The 19,190-nt window shown below is 40.6% G+C and overlaps 1 protein-coding gene and 1 long non-coding RNA gene across 9 annotated transcripts in view; one reads left to right on the top strand and one right to left on the bottom strand.

Annotated features, from left to right (window-relative positions):
• The window catches only part of LOC110076882 (sodium channel protein type 1 subunit alpha), a 134,193-nt gene that overhangs the window by 60,330 nt on the left and 54,673 nt on the right, over nucleotides 1-19,190 (top strand). For all 8 annotated transcript variants that reach the window (XM_072982048.2, XM_078394601.1, XM_072982049.2 and 5 more), the window contains exons 2-3: nucleotides 10,404-10,722; nucleotides 13,667-13,784. In XM_072982048.2, the coding sequence (XP_072838149.2) occupies nucleotides 10,456-10,722; nucleotides 13,667-13,784 (385 nt within the window). In that variant the 5' untranslated portion in view covers nucleotides 10,404-10,455. The remainder of the gene's footprint in view (nucleotides 1-10,403; nucleotides 10,723-13,666; nucleotides 13,785-19,190) is intronic.
• Nucleotides 11,901-16,433, bottom strand: LOC144589606 (uncharacterized). The gene is made up of 2 exons (XR_013545824.1): nucleotides 16,314-16,433; nucleotides 11,901-11,982 (listed from the first exon to the last, which is right to left on the bottom strand). It is a non-coding gene; the product is annotated as an uncharacterized LOC144589606 (long non-coding RNA).

Genomic DNA, 19,190 nt, shown 5'->3' on the forward strand with positions numbered 1-19,190 from the left:
TTGACATCTGTTCCTTGATCCCAGAGTCATTCAACAGCTTCTCCAGCCACAGCTGTTCTCTCATGCTTCAGCTGCATTAATGAATTCAGACTCTGTGGAAAATAAAGCTCTAACATCTTGTCTTTGACTAGCCCATGAAATAGGATCATCACTATACATAAACAGGAAACCAGAAGTGGACTTACAATCTATACGTTGCTGTACCATCCTCTGCCCAGTCTGCATCAGTGTACTCTATAAACTTGGGGTTTTTACTAGCTGGCAGTCTTAGGTTAGAGTCCATGGTCTCTTTCAAATATCTAGCTGTCTAATCACTCTGTGTTGGCCAACTAACAGGGGTGGGGACTTGCATCGTGGGACTTGCTGTCAAGTTGGACTTAAAGTCACACCAGCAACTTGACTCAGACTTGACTTGGGCTTTTTTCCCAATGACTCAGACTCAACTTGCAACTTGGAACCCAACCACACCCTCCCTTTTTTTCTGGGGAGAAAGCTTATTTTTAATAAGGACTTGGACTTGGAGCTTGAGACTCAAGACTTGGTACGAAAGACTCAAGACTTGAGACTTGGACTCAATGGCTTGCCAACATCCCTGCCAACTGACTCTTCTGCTTAGTATTCCTACAGCAGTAGTCTGGTAGTGGCTGTGAGGTACAAAAGCTTACCTACAGCTTTTCTGTATATACTATTATTTAGTGGAAGTTTACTTCCCTCCTTGTTTTTCAGAAAATCTGTTTCCGTGGGTATTGTATCACTGTTGGCATCCTAGAAGCCTAATGTCTCAACTGTCTTTTGTTTCTGATTTAGCAAATATGACCCATCTGCTTCCTTTTGATTTTAATGCTCAAATAATGTGTTGCATCCCCTAACTCTTTGATTTCTACCTCTTTGTTATTTCCCTTGAAGAGCTAAAATTAAACCAAGTACGTAACTGTTTATTTTGATTTGATGTTAGGGTTGCTTGTTGCAGGGGACTAATTACAGTATTTGTTGGTTTAAATTGTATGTTGGCATTGTACTGTGTATTATTTCAGCAATTTTGCTGTTGTAACCTGTTCAGTGAATGTTATGTACTATGGAGTGGTATACAGGATGGATGGATGGATGGATGGATGGATGGATGGATGGATGGATGGATGGATGGATGGATGGATGGATGGATGGATGGATGGATGGATGGATGGATGGATGGATGGATGGATGGATGGATGGATGGATGGATATACAGTGAGAGATGGGCATGAACAAAAAAAGAACCAGGAAATTTGTTCAAAAACATTGGTTTTTTGGCTTGGCTGAGTTCGGGTTTGTCAAAAGCAACAAAATAAAACAACAAATATTTTTAGTGTTGTTTGTTTTTGTTCATTTACCCATTTTTCTCCCCTTGCCCCTGGCAGCCTGCTTCTGTCCATCAGAGGCACTAGGCAACCCTGGGAGGGACCTTGAGACTATTGGATTAGCAGGCCAGACAGCCGAACATGTGGTTGAATGAGCCTTGTGACACAGTGGTTAAACCGCTGTACTGCAGCCAAAACTGTGCCCACGACCTGGGGTTCAATCCCAGGTAGCTGGCTCAAGGTTGACTCAGCCTTCTATCCTTCCGAGGTCGGTAAAATGAGTGCCCAGCTCACCGGGGGGGGGGGCAATGTGTAGCCTGCATAATTAACTTGCAAACCGCCCAGAGAGTGCTTGAAGCGCTATGGGGCAGTATATAAGCAGCACACTTTGCTTTGCTTTGCTCTGGAAGAATTGCTTGTTCTTATTTATAAGACCGATTAACAGGAGCTATTATCACCTCAGAGCCACTTCTGCTAGTCAGAGCAACCTTCTACCTTGGAACCAAGTTAGTTAAGATCTCCAGCAGCATGTTGCTTCCCTTGTCAGGCAGCCTGTCTCTCCCTCCCTCCCACCACTGACCACACAACAACTTTCCTACCTCAGCTCAGACCTCCAGCGTGGCATTGTCCGAGGGGTGTGGGTGAAAGGTGTTGTCCTTCCCCCGTCCACCTCCTGATGAGCAACACCCTGTGTCAGGTTCCCTGGCATGAACTACTGCTGAATTTTCCCCATGCCAGCTACTAAAGGGACCTTCCCCAGGGGGGATCTGCTTTGAGGCTGTATAACTCAGATGCTTGAAATCCAAAACTGCATCAAACTTGGAGGGGGTATAGAGGAGAGTCAGGAGACACTTATATGCCTTTCTGGTCTCTCTTAGTAGTGGTGGTGGTGGGGCTCTTCTGAGGCTCTGGAACTTCCAAACCAAACCAATTCATGGTTCATTTTTTCCAAAAGTTCTAGAAGCTCATGGTTCGTGGACTTGAACAAACCACAAACCACATAAACTGCTGTTTTTCTGATTCATGTCCCCCCCTCTCTCTCTGTGTGTGTGTGTGTGTGTCTGTCTGTCTGTCTGTCTGTCTCTGTCTCTCTCTCTCTCTCTGTCTCTCTCTCTCTGTGTGTGTGTGTGTACAATATGGAGAGAGAGAGAGATGCGAGAAAAAAGGTTAAATGTCCATGTCTGCTTCTGGCATACTAGCACTGATCTGCATCACTTTGCTTGAAGCCGTGTTGCAATACCATCTTCTTCAATTTCTCATTCCAGGCCTGAGCAGCCTATTTCAATCCATAAGACCTTTCTTTAGTTTGGATACAAATCAGGATATTTCTGGTTGGTGAAACCTGGTGGGTACGCCATATACAGCTCCTCTGCAATCTCTCCATGTAGAAATGCAGTCTTAACATCTGGGTACTCACCTTGCATCTGTTTGGAGGCTGCTGCACTCAGGAACATTCTTATAGAGCTGGGCTTGATAACACGAGCAAAGTTTTTGTCAAAGTCTTCTACCTATTTCTGTAGGGACCCTTTTGCAACTAGTCTTGCCTTGTAGCCTTCTGCTTCTCCGTTTGTACTTTGTTTCAGCTTGAATACCCACTTGCACCGATGGTTTTCTTGCCGGGTAGTAGCTTAGTCAGTGTCCATTTATCAGTCTTGTGCAGTGCTTGTATCTCTTCTTTTGTAGGTTTTCTCCATCTGGCAGCTTCAGGTACTGGCATCTGCTCAATCTCCTCCCAGGTCACTGGCTCATTTATCTGTGATGACCTTGAGAGGTAGGATAGGCTAGTAGCTGGTACACCTTTGTTGGGTCATGATGAGTATCTGATGGCTGGTTCTGGAACACCTTATGGTGTCTCTTTGAGTTCAACAGCCTTGACATTTCCATCTGTGTCCCCTTCTCTTAGTGTACAGTTTGTGTACTTCACATCTGTCTCAGGTTGTGGAGGGATTGGCGCAGCTTCATCTAGGAGAGTTCCAACATACTGATCTTCCTCTTAAAAGCTCCTTTTTTTGTCAGCTTTCTCTAGTGCATCAAAATGAACCACATGTCTTATCCTGATTTCACCTGTTTTTAAGTTCATCCCTTTTTCTCTACCAGGAGGACAGTCAAGAAAAATAGTCTGTTAAGTTTTAAAGGTTAGTTTGTGTCTTTTCTGTTTTGGTCAAGGTTCCCTCTAAGGTGTGCGACTGTGTGAGTGTGTGTTGTATAACTCCATCCCATCTATGCAGCATTCCTCTGTGCACCCACAGTGATAGTTTCCAGCCCCTTTGGTTCTATTCAATTATGGAACCCACATGGGTGGCGGAGCTGAAAATGAGAGAGAACGTTGGTTTCAATATATTAGTACATAGCAGGCTTCCAAAACCTCTGATATGTTCTATGTTTGGTAACCAGTTGTTCCATAGCTCAAATGATGTTTTAGTGGTGTCTTTGGCTGGCAGTCTGTTTCTGGAAATGTGTTGTTGTCGTGACTACATCACCTCAAAATTTGTTGGCCAACTTTGCACCCACACTCATGCATCTTGTCATCTCCAGAACAGATCTCAGCTTTCTTTCAGCTACATCTTAGGCATACAGTGGTGCCTCGCAGGACAATTGCCTCATGGGACAATTAATCCACAAGACGATGCATTTTTGCGATTGCTGTTGCACTTCGCAAAACGGTTTTTCCTATGGGCGATTTTTGCTAGACGATGTTTGGGCCCGTGCTTCGCAAGAAGTTTTTTTAGACCGATGCTTCGCAAGACAGTTTCCCCCCCCCATTGGAACGCATTAAATAGATTTCAATGCATTCCAATGGGGAACTGCGTTTTTGCAAGATGATGTTTTCCTATGGACGATTTTCGCAAGATGACGATTTTTTCCCCATTGGGACACATTAAATAGATTTCAGTGCATTCCAATGGGGAACCGCATTTCGCAAGATGATGTTTTTGCAAGACAGCGATTTTCACGGGACGAATTAACATCGTCTTGCGAGGCGCCTCTGTATAATGTGTTTCACTCTACTCCTTCAGTAGGTAAGTGACATAGTACCTCATTCACAAATATTAGAATGTATATATTATGTTCCAGCAATGGGATACTGAGTGGCCCACAACGTCACTGTGTATCAGATCTAGCACCCTGGTGCGTCTTCTCTCAGTCCTTGGCAGGAATGAGGGCCTAACCCTCTTTCCTGTGATACAGCTTATGTTGGTTGCCTCATATGGATTTATCTTGATACCTGTAGCCGGTTTTTGATTTTTCACCTCCAGAATTGCTTTTGGACCTGTGTGCCAAGTGACAGTGACACCGCTCCATTATGTTGCCATCTTCTCTCTGAACGTGCATTGTATTGATCTGTTGCTCTTCATCTAAAACAGTGGCTCCAACCTTTGACTGCACCTCCCAGAAGGCTTCACCACTAGCTGGGCTTGCTGGAGTTTCTGGGAGCTGCAGTCCAAGAACACTTGGATTATCCAAAGCTGAGAACCACTGATCTATAAACTGAATGTTTATAGATATTCAGTTTAACTGTTTATATTTCATTGTGTTTCATTACTGTACACTGTACATTTTCAAAATGTATAGGGAACCCTTTATCATCCAAAGGTGATATAATTAACATGTTGCATTGTAGTTCAATACATTACTCATAATATTCTCACTTATTTTATCAGGCATTCACATTGCAATATGCCAGTCCTTTTCCTTCAGTATTCATGGAATCATCATTACCAACTTGAATATTTCCATTGGATCTTTTAAGTAGACTTATAAAGAAATATTTTTGATGTGTACAGTGATTGGTGCATCATCCTGGATCAATTGTCAAATAATTTGATTTTTGGTTGTTGTGGGTTTTCCGGGCCATGTTCTTAAGGTTTTTCTCCCTAACGTTTCGCCAGTCTCTGTGGCCGGCATCTTCAGAGGACAAGAGTCAGAACTCTGTCTGTGCTCTGTTGCAGTTTGTTGGATAGTTGAGTACAGTATTTATAGCCACGGGATCAGCTTTTGTCCTTTTCAGGAGATTGTGATTATGGTGATCAGTGTGTTTTTTTGTTGTGGATGTATTGTTATGATAAGGGGGAGAAATTATGTGTCACTGTGACTGATAGGTGTCATTAGCTGGAACAAAAAAAATTCATTTTTGTTCAGAACTATGGAGTATGCATAAAAAGGTAAAGGTAAAGGTTCCCCTTGACAATTTTTGTCCAGTCGTGTCCAACTCTAGGGGGCGGCGCTCATCCCGCTCTTCAAGCCATAGAGCCAGTGTTTGTCCGAAGACAATCTTTCCGTGGTCACATGGCCAGTGCCTTCTGTTTAAATCTCTTTCCAGCCTTCCTTTCAACTCTCTGTTAGAGTCAGGATTCACATATTTTTTGGGATTCCTTTTTTATTATTATTTAAAACTAGTACAGCTTCATTGGTTGAGAAATCTCTTGGGAGTGGGCAATCCTTTGCCATGTGATTCATCTTCTGACAACTCCAGCAGCTGCATGATTGACCGTGAGATGCACCCCTCCTGTTGCCTTTCACATACAGCATGAGATTTGATTTGAGATCTCGCTGGATCTTTTTTGGTCTATGTGCTCTTCCCTCTAACAATACAAACACTCATGGAAACCTAGCTGTTTGCTATACTAGAAAGATATAAAAGCATCAAAACATTCGCCCAACAATGCTGTAAGAAATTCCGCTTTCTGTCTATCAATTTATCTGAGAGGCTTTGTGAAATTATTGATTTTCCTATATAATCCTCATTATCTCATTTAGATTTGCCCTGTGTGTCTCTTGTTTTGTTGTTGTTGTTGTTGTTTTGAAACAACAATGCATCTTTAAAGTTCTGAGGTTAAACTGTAGCCTCCCTTTCCATGGAGAGAAATTCAGATAATTCCAGAGAAATTCAGAGAATTAACTCTGGAAGCTTCCAAAATAATGCCTTGTAATTAAGATTCATTTTTCTTCTTTCTCTTTCTGAGTAAATTTGGTTTGGAATCTCAGAAAAAGAAACAACTCTTACTCTTCAGCAGTTATGAGATGGTTTTGGTTAAAAACATAGAAAGCAGGGAAGAGGAAAAAGTGCAAACACTTCAGAAAACAACAATGCCCAAAAATATTTTAACGGTCTGCCTGTTTCTCTGGGCCTGTGACCTGCTGTAGAGTTTTGAATTTCTGGTAAAATTCCCTTTATGCAATAAAAGTACCAAGATCTACAGAGGAGAATAGCTACAGGTTCCCCAGAGTCCACCCCTTTCTCATTAGCTGGCACTTAAAGTCTTAATAATTCACTCTGAGATATTTGTAGGAGAAAGAATAGAAAAAAAATTATTTACTTGCATTATTTGAAATTACAGACTTTTCTGTGCTGCTTTATTTACCACACATGTATTTAGCAACCAACTGAACGGATCAACAGCAAATAACTCCCAGCAACAGACTAAATAGAGGGTAAAAGCACTCAGCAGAGGCTTCGTTTTGATTCAAAGACTGGAAGGAACAATTGCTTAGTGCTGGATAGATAGGCAATCATCCCAGCTCAGAAATGTTCTTCCCAGTTACACAAATCATAAACAGCATGCAAGGTTGCAAAGAAAATTCCAGTGGAAACATGTCCCTATAAACTGACTTGTTCGTACTTTTCCTGCATTGTTTTTTATCAAAATATATGAAAGCATAATGAAAGCAACTACAGTGGACCCTTGACTTACAGACAGCTTGACTTACAGACTTTTTGAGTTACAGACTTCTCTGGCCGCAAAATTTAGGTTTGACTTGCAGCCTGAGAATTGACTTACAGACCAGAAAAAAACCAAAATGGAACAAAACCAGCCCGTTACGGGATTAATCGGTTTTCAATGCACTGTAGGTCAATGGAGACTTGACCTACAGACTTTTTGACCTGCAGCCACCATTCCAATACGGATTAATTCCGTAAGTCAAGGGTCCACTGTAATGCTTATTTGTTTGAAACAAGTGTGTTGCTGCTTTTACTGTATATGTATATATGGTGACTAGCACAGATATGTAGACCAAATGGGTGTCTATCACCCACAGAGCTTTCAATCTGAATCAGAGGATTAAGCAGAAGTTATATGTATACAGTACATTTAATGTGGAGGTGATCTTTGCAAAATAACTGTTGTGGCGGTTGAATTTCACCTCCAAACCCTGCTTACTATGGGAAAGGCAGGCTAGGAATTCTGATGGATGGATGCAATGCTTGCTCCAAACAGTATTGGTCTTATATAAGATTGGAAGTGGCCAGCACACATATAGGTATTTCACATGTCTGGTAAAAATTCTAGGGCATCCTTTGCAGTCCCATGGTCAGTGAGCAGTGGTGAGTACAGAGGTTAGACTATATTTTTAACGAAAGCTCATGTTTAATTTGCTGGTTTCTAAAACAATGTTTGAGATTATAATGCACTTTTCAATATTTAGCCAAAAGCAATCATATGTCCTAACCTACACTGATTCCTTTTTTAAAAAATGCATCTATTATAAATGAATTTCTAAAACAATTAATAAATGTAACTGGGTTACTTTTTGGGACTGCAGAACTCCTAAAGCAATATATAGGCTGCTACCAACAACTGCTGTCCCCTTTTGAAAGGTTAGTTCAGATTACAGATTATGATGAAGGTCAATGTGCCGTGCTGGCTTTCACTCACAACATCTGGAAAAGTTATTATTGCCATTCTGGATGGGATCCCTCTAAGTATTTCTTTAGGTCTAGATTCAGAAGTTAAACCTGAAGTATATGGAGATTCATCCAATGAACAGATGTCATCAAAGCAAACCTTTGAAATGCATAGTTTATTTACTCTGCAAGGGTGTTAAGAACCATTAGGGTATTAAGAAACTATTAGTGAGCTGTTTTCTTGTTTTTGTTTTTTTGCTATTTTTGCTACCATTAGACAAATCTCTCCCTCCTCTTCTCAAAGACTTGTGACTGAGAGAAATTTTCTCTGCAAATTGTTGCTATTGTTGACATGTTAAGATAGAACAATGTTTTCATTACTAGGAAGGGCAGTTTTCTCTCCCACTCAGTTTCTTTTTCACACTTTGCTTCTGTGACCTTTCTGTGTACAGTTTTATATTTTTTTCATTGAGTGATCCATTTATTGTTTTTTTTAAAAAAAAAAACTCCTCTCCCATAAAGGTGAAAGAGGTCTCTCCTTTTTCTCCTTCTCTTTCCCTCTTCCTTTCCTATTCCTTTTTCCTCCCCTCCCCTCTTCTCCCTGGTCTCCCCTCTTTCCTCTTCTGCAATGCCACTCTCCTCTTACCTTCCCTTTTGCCTCCCAACTGACCCTGTGCTCTCTCCTAATAGCCCACGTTTCTCCCTCTGTGTTCAGGGTATCAGTCCCCCTTCTTCTCGGCTCTTGCTTTTACACTTCTCCACCATTCTTCTTTTCTCCCTTTGCCCAGTGAATTAAGTCTGGCACTAACAATCACACAGCCCTCCTTCAAGGCACCCTGCCAATGGGTGGAGATTGCAGGCGCTTCGCTTTTGTGTCTGTAAGAGAATTGTGTGTGTCCACATGCATGCCTGCGTGTGGATGCATGTACACACTCTCTCTACTCTCTGTCCAGATACATATTTAGAAATGATGGCTACAAACGTCAGAAAACCATTCGGCAGCACAAAAGATGCAGCATTTGGGCTTCTTTCCCTCCTGTCTCATTGCCATGGTGATTTTCATTGTATTTATGACAATATTTCAAGTCCATATATTCCTCAAGACATTTCTGAAACAATTCAGGTACCAGGAAATTAAAAACATATATTGCTTTTGATTATTATAGTGAGCAGGTATGCTTAGAAGTACAGTACCAAATTATAGGAGTTCCATTGGATGGGGGGGGATTTAAATGAGATTAGTGCAAAGGTGCTCTGCCCCATCACACCGCTATCAGCTCCTATTCCTTCCCATCTGCGGTTTATACAGTAAAAGATAAGGGAACCATTTCTGGTTTTGCTCTGACCTGATTCTGAAAATATCATCATAGGATTCACCTAGCTGAAATCAAGCACTAGGATAAGTTGCTGATTGGGACCCTTTTGTAATTAACCAATGTGTTCCCTTAAGACTCTGTACTACAACAATTGCCTTATTTTTCATAATTAATAAAATGCTGCTTGCAATAAAATACTTTGTCTGGATGCCCTCCAGTAGGAACATTTTGGCTTGTTTGCATCTTTAAGAATGAATAAACAGCTTATAAAATGAACCAGTGCTTTAATGTAAGTAGCTGGCTTATCAGGAAGCAAATGAGTTTTTATTTTAGGACTCAATCTATTGTTCCTAGCTGTTGGTCAGTCTTCCCCACTCATTTGAGTGGGCTTCGAAGAGGATCTTGCTGGTAAGGTTCCCACATCTTTTGACAGTTGCACAACAAGCAAAAATTCGGAAAGGGATGCTTTCTCCATCCTTGACTCTGCATGCCAGGAAAACCTTCAGCTGATCAATTTTGGCTGGTCATGCCACCATTAGGGTACAGAAGCCCTGCCAGAAACAAATAACAACCCTAACCTCAGACAGCTCTCACTGAAAGGGATAGAGACAGGCCTGGCCCTACCATTAGGTGAACAGAGGCAACTGCCTGAGGGAGGAGAGGCTGAGGGGCATTTGCAGAAGCCTCCCCAGCCCTTGCTCATGATCTCCCTGGTCTTCCCTCTCTTTTGGAAGAGAGCACTGGATAAGCCCTAGGGCCTGTCCTGCACCTCCTAAATTAGCCTATTGCCCTCGGGTGCAGTGAACGATAGCACTGGCACTGAAGTAAAAGTCAATGGCCCATCCAGCTTCCTTCTGGACATGGAAATGGGGGAGGACATCTTGTCTTTTGCCTCAGGTTTCAATATGTCTTTGCCCATCCTGGAGCAAACTGCTCAACAACAATGCCTGCTGATAGATGGTGCTCCCTTAAAGTCTTTATCATTTTCAACAGGGCAGCATATTTGCATAATATTCACGTAACCAATAAAAATCAATAAAAATGTATTTGTCCCTTAGTCATGTCTGTTCTTAATCTTTTTCCTTCTCTTCTCCCCACCTCATCCCCCCGCACCTTTCCTTTCAGTACTTCCTTATGCAAAAGAATAGCTGGTAATTAAAATGTGCAGGATGAAAAGATGGAGCAACCACCAGTGCTTGTACCACCAGGACCGGACAGCTTCCACTACTTCACTAGAGAGTCTCTCGCAGCTATTGAACAACGTATTGCTGCAGAAAAGGCAAAGGGAGTCAAAAAAGACCATAAAGACGACGAAGAAAATGGCCCAAAGCCAAGTAGTGACTTGGAGGCTGGCAAAACACTGCCCTTTATTTATGGAGACATACCTCCTGGAATGGTGGCTACTCCTTTGGAAGACCTGGACCCATATTATATTAATAAAAAAGTGAGTGTTTCCTATCAAGCACTTTATTTTGTCCCTTTTCTACTGCAGTATCTGTTCTGGTCTCTCCCCCCCCCCTCCCGCCGCCCTTTTGTTTGTCTGCAGTCAAGTATACAAGCTACACTTTGCAGAAGCCTCCTTTTGAAATCTCTTACCTATGATCTGTCAGGTTTGAAAAATAAGTATTTTGGGGTGAGAAAAAATGCTTACACTGCATGGACTGTTTCATGTATGCTTTAAGGGAAGTTGATGACTAAAAATCACTGAAAACCTGTATTCCAGCAATTCTTTTTTGAGAAAAATCATCTGGGAAGGGGCGGACAAGGCAAAAAAAAAAAAAAATCTAAAATAACACTTTAAAGTATCTGAATTCAATCACAGTATCTTTGACATTAGCCAATATGTAAATTACGTGCTTTGACTTTACATTGTGTCAGATATGCTGAAATGTGATGTATCCCATGTTGCTCCTTCTGTAAAGGCCACTTATTCTGGTGGTTTGATGAACGTGAGCTGGGATAACCTGGTGATGATTGCTTCCCCAAGAACACAGCTTGCCCTGTACCAACACTTGACTTTTGCTGCGCTGGACATGTGTACTGAAGCTGCACATCATGTTTGTAAGAAAGCAGTCTCATGATGAGTCCAACATGACAAAGCTTGTTCTCATTCGTTTGATCAACCTATGCTTATTTAGCTGTATGAATGGATTGGTCCTAAAACAGGCCTATGTCATATCACAGATGTCATTGTAAGTCCCTGGAATAACAGGATAGAAATGAACAGTGTCCCTTGGATTTTATTATTTGATTGTAGTAATAACCATTGCGATTGGCAGTGTACCTACCTGCAACCTATGTAATTTACAATGTGATTTATTCTTCCATGGACCAGATCCTGCCATTTACTTTGGCTTTTTTACCTTCTGTTTTTAAAGTTTCCCAGTACTATTGATCACCTGAATGGCTCTATTATTTACCAACAACAATTTTTCTGTATAAAGGCAAGATGTTTCCATGCATTGCTTGTTGATTCAGGAGTTCCTGTCCAGTTCGCTGCTTTGACACAGGCAATCAGATATTCATATCTTGGAGCTGCTTGGTTTGGTCTTGGTAGGCAGTTAGCAAGTGTTCTGTGCTGATACAGACCTGATCTTCAACCTTTCTAATTGGCATGGGTTCCTGTGTCTAGGTCTTGCCCTGTTCCATCAAACAGATGTCATCCTTCTCTGCTCATACAGACCAGCTTCATATTCCAGATATCCTGGAATAGACAATAGTTCATTTTCGACCTTATCACCAGCAGAAGCCCGGTGTAGCTTCCACTCTTTCAGAACCTGGAGATTGTGCCTATCCAGTTATTTTCCATCATCCTGAGAGGATTTCACTTTTTAATACCTTTAAAGACATAACCAGGGAAAGCTTTGAAAAGCGAAAAGAGTAAAGTCTTCACATTAAATTGTTCCCATAGAGGGCAACACCTAACACAAATGATTATGGGCTTGTCCTGGGCTGTTTATGTAAAGATGGAGCTTCCTTAATCCTTATTCAAATTTCTCAATGTAAAATAGGTAAGCACAAATTTCTAGGAAAATACTGGTCTCTTAAATAAAACTTTTCATCAATATACAACCAATGAATAGAGAGAAGCAAAACCAAAAGGCAGGAGAATAACAGTAAAGATTTTGCCTGCTGGCAGAAAGTGATTAGGAAAAGTTAAACAACTCCTTTTAGGACTGGAATTTTAGCCCCAGAGGAAGCCCTCTCTCACATCTATGCCAGACATACCTTGAAGAGCAGCAGGGGGCAGAGGAAGGGCTCTTCTGCCCAATTCAACTTCTGGGCATGTTCCTATTGGACAGCCTTCCTCTACCTACGTAGTTTCCTCCAGACATGTTGGTCCAAGGAAGGATGAAAAGTGGTCCTTCAGGTAGCAAGGTCCTAGGCCAAGGTTGGTAAACCTTTGGCACTTCAGATATTTTGGACTACAACTCCCACAATCCTCTATCACTGGGAACACATGTAATAGATTCTGGGAGTTGTAGTCCAAAAAAAAAAATCTAGAGTGCCAAATGTCTGCCACCTCCATCCGAGGAGATTCCAGTAGACGAACTCTCTCTTGGTTCCATTACGAATCATTTTGTAAACGTTCTCAGGCAACATTCAGAAGAAGTTCAGGATAAGTGGAAACACAAAGTACGAGAATTAGCCCAGCTAAGGAAGATACCCAAACAAAAGGCTATGAGGCCTGGTGATCTGGTCAAAGAATGATTTCAGGAAAAAAGGGGGTCCTGTTTTGTTCATGCATCTACAAATCTGATGGCTTTGAGTAAATGGTCATGCACATGCACCAAATCTCTTTTGATATTTGAAGCAACAGAAGACCAACTGGGGAGGAAAAGGCCTTGCTTTATCGTACAAGCTGGACAGCTCCATATACCAGATTAGGTCATTATGAATTTCAGTACTGTACCTTCACTGATTGCACATAGAAGAAACAACTATGCCAAGGAGGCTCCTGAATTAACTATTCCCTTCATAATTACTGTTGTTAAATCCAAGTTGAAATTTTCAGAGAGAAGAAATTTCTACTCCTTGGGAAGAAGAGAAATATTTCTGTTCATCAAGGTATAAATTTTTTTAAATTAATATTGTGACCTTGAAATGACAAAGAAACATTTCAAATGTAACTTTACAGTATACATTGGTAGTATATTTGCTACAAAGGTCTCATGTAGGTACGCAAGAATAATTTTGAAGGAAACAAGCAAATATTGTACTACAATCAGGTAAGTCATTACACTTAGGTTTTCTTATTATGTTTCTTAATAGAAAGGACACTTGTAGATTAATTGCATTTTAATCACTAAATAGAATTTATAAAGAAAAATGAATGCTGAACTGCACAAATGCTAAAATAGTTTTCATGTTTTCTTTTTTTCTTCCAGACTTTTATAGTATTGAATAGAGGGAAGGCAATTTTCCGATTCAGTGCCACCCCTGCCCTATATATAATAAGTCCTTTCAACCTTCTTAGAAAAATAGCTATTAAGATTTTGGTACATTCATATCCTTTTCAAATAATTATTTTGAAATAATTCTGTTGTTTCCTTAAGACAGGAACTGAAAATTATGATTTGTTCAATTATCTTTTGACCACAATTATTTCTCATTGTTCATTGTAATGCACAAGACGGTGACATTTCAAATAATTTGATGGTGGTGGTGATGCTTTCCATATTTTCTGGAGTTACCATGCTGGCAAATTTTAAAATATAATCATCATAACCCTGCCGCAAAAAATTATAGAATCCACTTGCTTACATCATATACTATGCCTTGCCAATTTCATTTCTGTAGGTGGGAAACACTATGACCTGCATAAAGAGCTCTGCCATGAACAGATAACACAGATCTCGGTATCAGCAATAGCTTTAAAGGCAGGCATGCAAGGTCCTCTGGACAAATTGTTCTCAAATTGTGGTCCCCAGATGTTCTTAAACTGCAATTCCGAGAAGCCTTCAACACTTGCCAGGATTGCTGGGAATTGCATTCAAAGAACATCTGGGGGACCCAAGTTTGTGAACCACTGTTCTGGACAAAGATGATTTCCATTCTTTATGTACAAGGTCTTGTTTTAAACCAGTAGAATGTGAAAACTTTCAACTGTCTTTGTATTTCTAGACTATGGTAGTACATGATGCTGTCACCCAGCTATTTGTTTGACTTCACACAAAGTCAGTGTGGAATGCTCAGGTGCTTGGTAATTAGTTTTTTGTCTAAAAGTAGAAAATTTAAATATTTAAATACAAAGGATCTTGACAACAGCTTTTATTTAGTTAGTGTGGCCATCGAAAGAGCAATCCTTTACATATTTGAAGAAAAGGAAGTCCAGAGTTAGTTCAGTGGTACTTAATCTCAGGAAGGAGACTAAACCACATTGAAGGATTACAGCTTAAATGATCTGGGAATGGGTTCAATTACTTTTTAAAAAAATAACCTGGCATTTTAAGACTAGTGGCAGGGGCTATCCTACTAGCAGCTTTATCCTTTTGGGTTTATATGAAAGGAAACGAGACAAAAAGAAGCTCTTTTATCATTTTCATGTTCATTTCAGTGATACCTGAAAGAACGTGAGACCTGAACGACAACCTATAAAACACGAATAATTTGTATTAACGGAAGAGTGATACACAAATGTTTCATGCCTTTTCATGTTTCCTTCTTTTGTTTAAACTTTTTTTTCACCCTTTGTCTGTCTAACCTTTCTTTCACCCTTTCTATGTTACATCACCTGATACTTTTTTTCATCCAATAATATTACAAGGGCTAATGCAAAGACACGATGGTGTGACGAAGGAGGACCGTCAGCAGCCAGTCATGACATCCAGAAGAGGAGGGCGTGCAGAATTTTTGATCTATGTAAAGACTTGGAACTTAGTGAGGGGTGCTCTTTCGTTTCAGTCCTTTTTCTGGGTGGGATTGTTGTGTGCTGCTGAGCTCCTGGTGCCTACCATTTTCTTATGCTATCTGCTTGCCTGATTCTGTGCATCTGTCTTGAATCCTTTTATCTTTTTTTACACTTTGAATTCGTTTTTGGAGGATTTTGCCCCAGTTCTTTGGATTGTTTTTGCTGATGTCTCCTGCTGATGGTATTTGCTGAACCCAAGAAAAGTTCGCTAGTGGGGGGGAAAATGTCACCATATTCTAGTGTTTTTGGTTAGGGAGTAGCCTTGGTTGTATTTCTTGTCTTTATTTGCTTCCTTGCTTTTCTCAGTTTTTGGAAGAGTTTTGTTTTTTCCTATTTTTTCCTTGTGTGGCTGTGTGCTTTTGCTGTTGATTGCTTTCTAAAAATTGTTAATTTACTGTGTGTTTATACTATTAAAGGTGTATATTTTGGTGGAATTATTTGCTTCAGGGGGAATGGCCAATGGGGTGGACTTTGTGATGGTGCCAGTTTGCTACTGGGCTGTGTAAATGTAATAATATAAACGAATACCTGTGATTTTTCTGTCCCATGTAGTGTTGCCTCCTTTTGAAGTATATTGATTTGGTGGCTGAAATCTAATAGTGAGTCACAACTAGAATAGGCTTGTTGAATCAGTAGAGCTTACAGAGGAGTTGACTTACTGATTCAATGGGCCTACTCTAATTGTAAATTAGTACTAAATTTCAGCCTCTGTTGCCTCGCCTTTGCTTTTTTGGAGCAATGTTTAAGCATTCTGTATGGCTTAATTTGGGCTAGAATCCGAAAATGCAACTGGGAAACCAGAAACAGAGTGACATGAAAGAGGATTTCCCTTTTCCTGTTAAACAAAAGGACTGGCATGCTAAAAACAGAGAATCAAAAGAGGCACTGTGGGAGTGGGGGTGGGGGTGACAAAAGAAAATAAATCCAAAAAAATTTGGCCACACACTTTCCTAGCTCCATCAATCAGTCATCAGCCTGAGTTGGAAACATAGCTGCAACCACCACCCCTAAGTCATTAACAGGAGTAACCCATTACATTCCTATTGCAGTAGAGAAGACCTCTGTTTCACAATGAATTATGCCAGTAAGCAATGTCAGCAACAAACAGGTGTTGATCAACTCACAGGTAGACTCCTCTTGGGATACAGCAAGTCTCAGATACTTCCTAAGGGAATGCAGGACCAGAACGAGGTGGGGCATCTTTGCTCGTCGTCTGGCATTGCTGGCAATCTGCCTTCCTCATCTCTATTTAAATCTAAGAGAGCAAGGCAACATGTGAGGGTACGGAAAGTACATTGTAAGCAAGCACAATTTCTGACACGGCACACTCTCGTTCCCGCTTGCCCAGCATGTATATTGAACCGTCACGCCTAGGGTGCCCTAGCCAGCAGAAGGAAGTCTTAACTATCGGGTTGGACTGGCAGGTTTTCTCATCCTTGAATTTTGCTGATTTGTAAGAGAAACTTTACTATATTATTCAGAGAGGGAGCACAAGCAAGAAAACACAAGCTGCTGTCTGGTAGTTGTCTGCAAATGGACAGACAGGCTCCTCTAGGTTCAGCCAGGCTTACTGTGGAGTCAGCAGGCAGCAGACCCTCTTTGCCATCCCTCCCTCCTCCATCAGTGAACTGTCTGTCGGGCACAGTGGCTCCCTCAATCTTGGATGGGACTTTCTGGTTACTGGAGCCTCTCTGTCAGAACACTGGTAGGAGAACTGCACCAAACATGCTAGATCTCTGGGATAACAAGACCTCATTGACTTGGAATGGAGCAGGCTGCTTAATGCATAATTAAAACAAACCACTGCTAATTTCCTTTAACTTGTTTGCAGGGAGAGTGACAATCTGAGTTGTGTTTGTGTGCAGACTCCCTCTGCTGCTCTCCACATGATGGTCGTGACATCAGAGGGCCTGGGGCTAGAACACGTATATTTACTTAATCTACTTAGAACACATGAATAGAACTATATCTATAATTTATATACACTGCTTCTGCACAGATGTGCTGATTTAATCATACGCAATGTTCTGTTGTACGTGTATTCGTGAGGAGTTTCTGGATGATTGTCGGGTAAGTTTTTCCCCACCAAATAACATTGTTAAAGTGGAACAGTGATAAGATAATGACTATTGCACCTGCTCCATATTAAGGCTTCTCACTTTACAGTGGAAAACTATAAAAGTTAAGGTCAGCCTTTAAACAAAAGTTGAGAGGAGGGGGTTCAGTACATCAGTTATCTGTCACTTATGAGATGCTAAGCTGCCTCTTGTTTTGGGCTACACATAAGGTTGCAGTTTTCTGCTCCCAAATTTAGACAGCCTCATTTACATACCATGCAAATTCATTGCTCGTTCTGCAAACAATGTGATAGACAATGCATACCTGACAACTCCCCATTCAAAATAGTTTCTTCTAAACTTTTGTTTTAGATAGACAACAGAAGGTGGGATTTGTATTACTTACATGCACTATAAACATGCACACAGCATGGCTCACAGGTCGCATCTGCCTACCCGAGGTGGCTTGTGTAAGCCCCCATACGAACACATCACTTCCACTGTCTTCAGTTCATCTTACATCAAGATGACTGTTCTTAAGATGGCAGGTTTAGTAACCAAAGAATATGTATTATGAAGCACTGAAACAGGTGTTACAGATAACCTGAGAACAGAAAAGGAAAATCCTTTAGGCCTATTTAAGTAGGAGCATCAAGAGTTTCTTTCCCTTCTAGGACATGCAAATTAACTTAGTGTTGTGACTAGTCTTGACACAGGATTCCTGTGCAGTCTATTTTTCAGATGAGAACGACTGCCTCAGTATAGAAACAGTTTTCTCATGTGCCCTGATCAGCACTCTCCAATATTGTCATATCTTCAGCTCTAATTATGTGCTAACAATGACATCTGATTCTTTCTTGAATGTACAGGAATTGATCCTTGTTTATGAGTAATTCATTGACATGAAACAGGATTGTTGTTTTTGAATCTGTGGTCACTGTGAGATTACACAAATTACTGAAGAATCTAACCAACATTACACAGTACAGTACTCGTACTGTATGCACACACACATATGTTTCACCAAGATCAGTGAAACAGAGTTAAGCGTATGTATTATCTTTCTCTTCCTGATTAACAATGCTGTTAAATGAAATGCAACTATACAAATCTTTGCTTTTGGCTAGATTAACTTTAATAATATAGTAAAATATTTAGAATGACAATTGCTTTCTTTACCTTCCTGCAGTAGTCACACGCACACACACGCACACACACACACACATACACTTCAAAATGCAAGTCAATAGATATGTTACAAGGCAAATTTATAATATGCATTAAGTATGTACTAGTGACACATATTTTATTAATACAAATTATATCATGCTGCTTATTAATAGGATGCAAATGTAATTAGGAAAAGCATAGTTTGATTAGAATCCAATGTTGCTCTAATGTATTTCTGCTGATACAGTTGGATTTTCCTTCTGTCCTCCCTCCCGCAGTCTTCATTGCCATCTGGACATTTGTTTTAGAGGGTTTCCCTGCCAATCAGAGCAGACTTTAGGGGCCTGTGGTGGGCTGCAGTGGGGGAAGAATGTTCTCCTCCTTATTCCACTGATGGACTGACTCCTGTGTAGTTTGATGGCTCTGATGTCAGTGTAGCAGTGAATCCACTCTGTGTTTTAGTCCAGACTTTAAGGAGCTATCAAAAATGTTGATCGTATTTTAGAGATATGCTCAGCACCTTGGATAATCCCTTTAAAGTTCAGACTAAAAGCCAGAACAGATTCACTAGCACTTCATTTATATTAGAGCTACTGGCTTCACTGACACCTTTGGATCCTGGCTTTTAGGATCCTGAACAGGACACATTTTGCAGAATAAGGTATGATTGGTTTGGAAGTTATAAATTTGTCTTGCCATCACATGATCATATTTTGTGTTTGGAGATAAACAATTCAGTTTTAGTATTACAGTAATTGAATTTGAAAATTTGGC

This window comes from Pogona vitticeps, chromosome 1, assembly GCF_051106095.1.
Source record: "Pogona vitticeps strain Pit_001003342236 chromosome 1, PviZW2.1, whole genome shotgun sequence".
NCBI classification, from domain to species: Eukaryota; Metazoa; Chordata; class Lepidosauria; order Squamata; family Agamidae; genus Pogona; species Pogona vitticeps.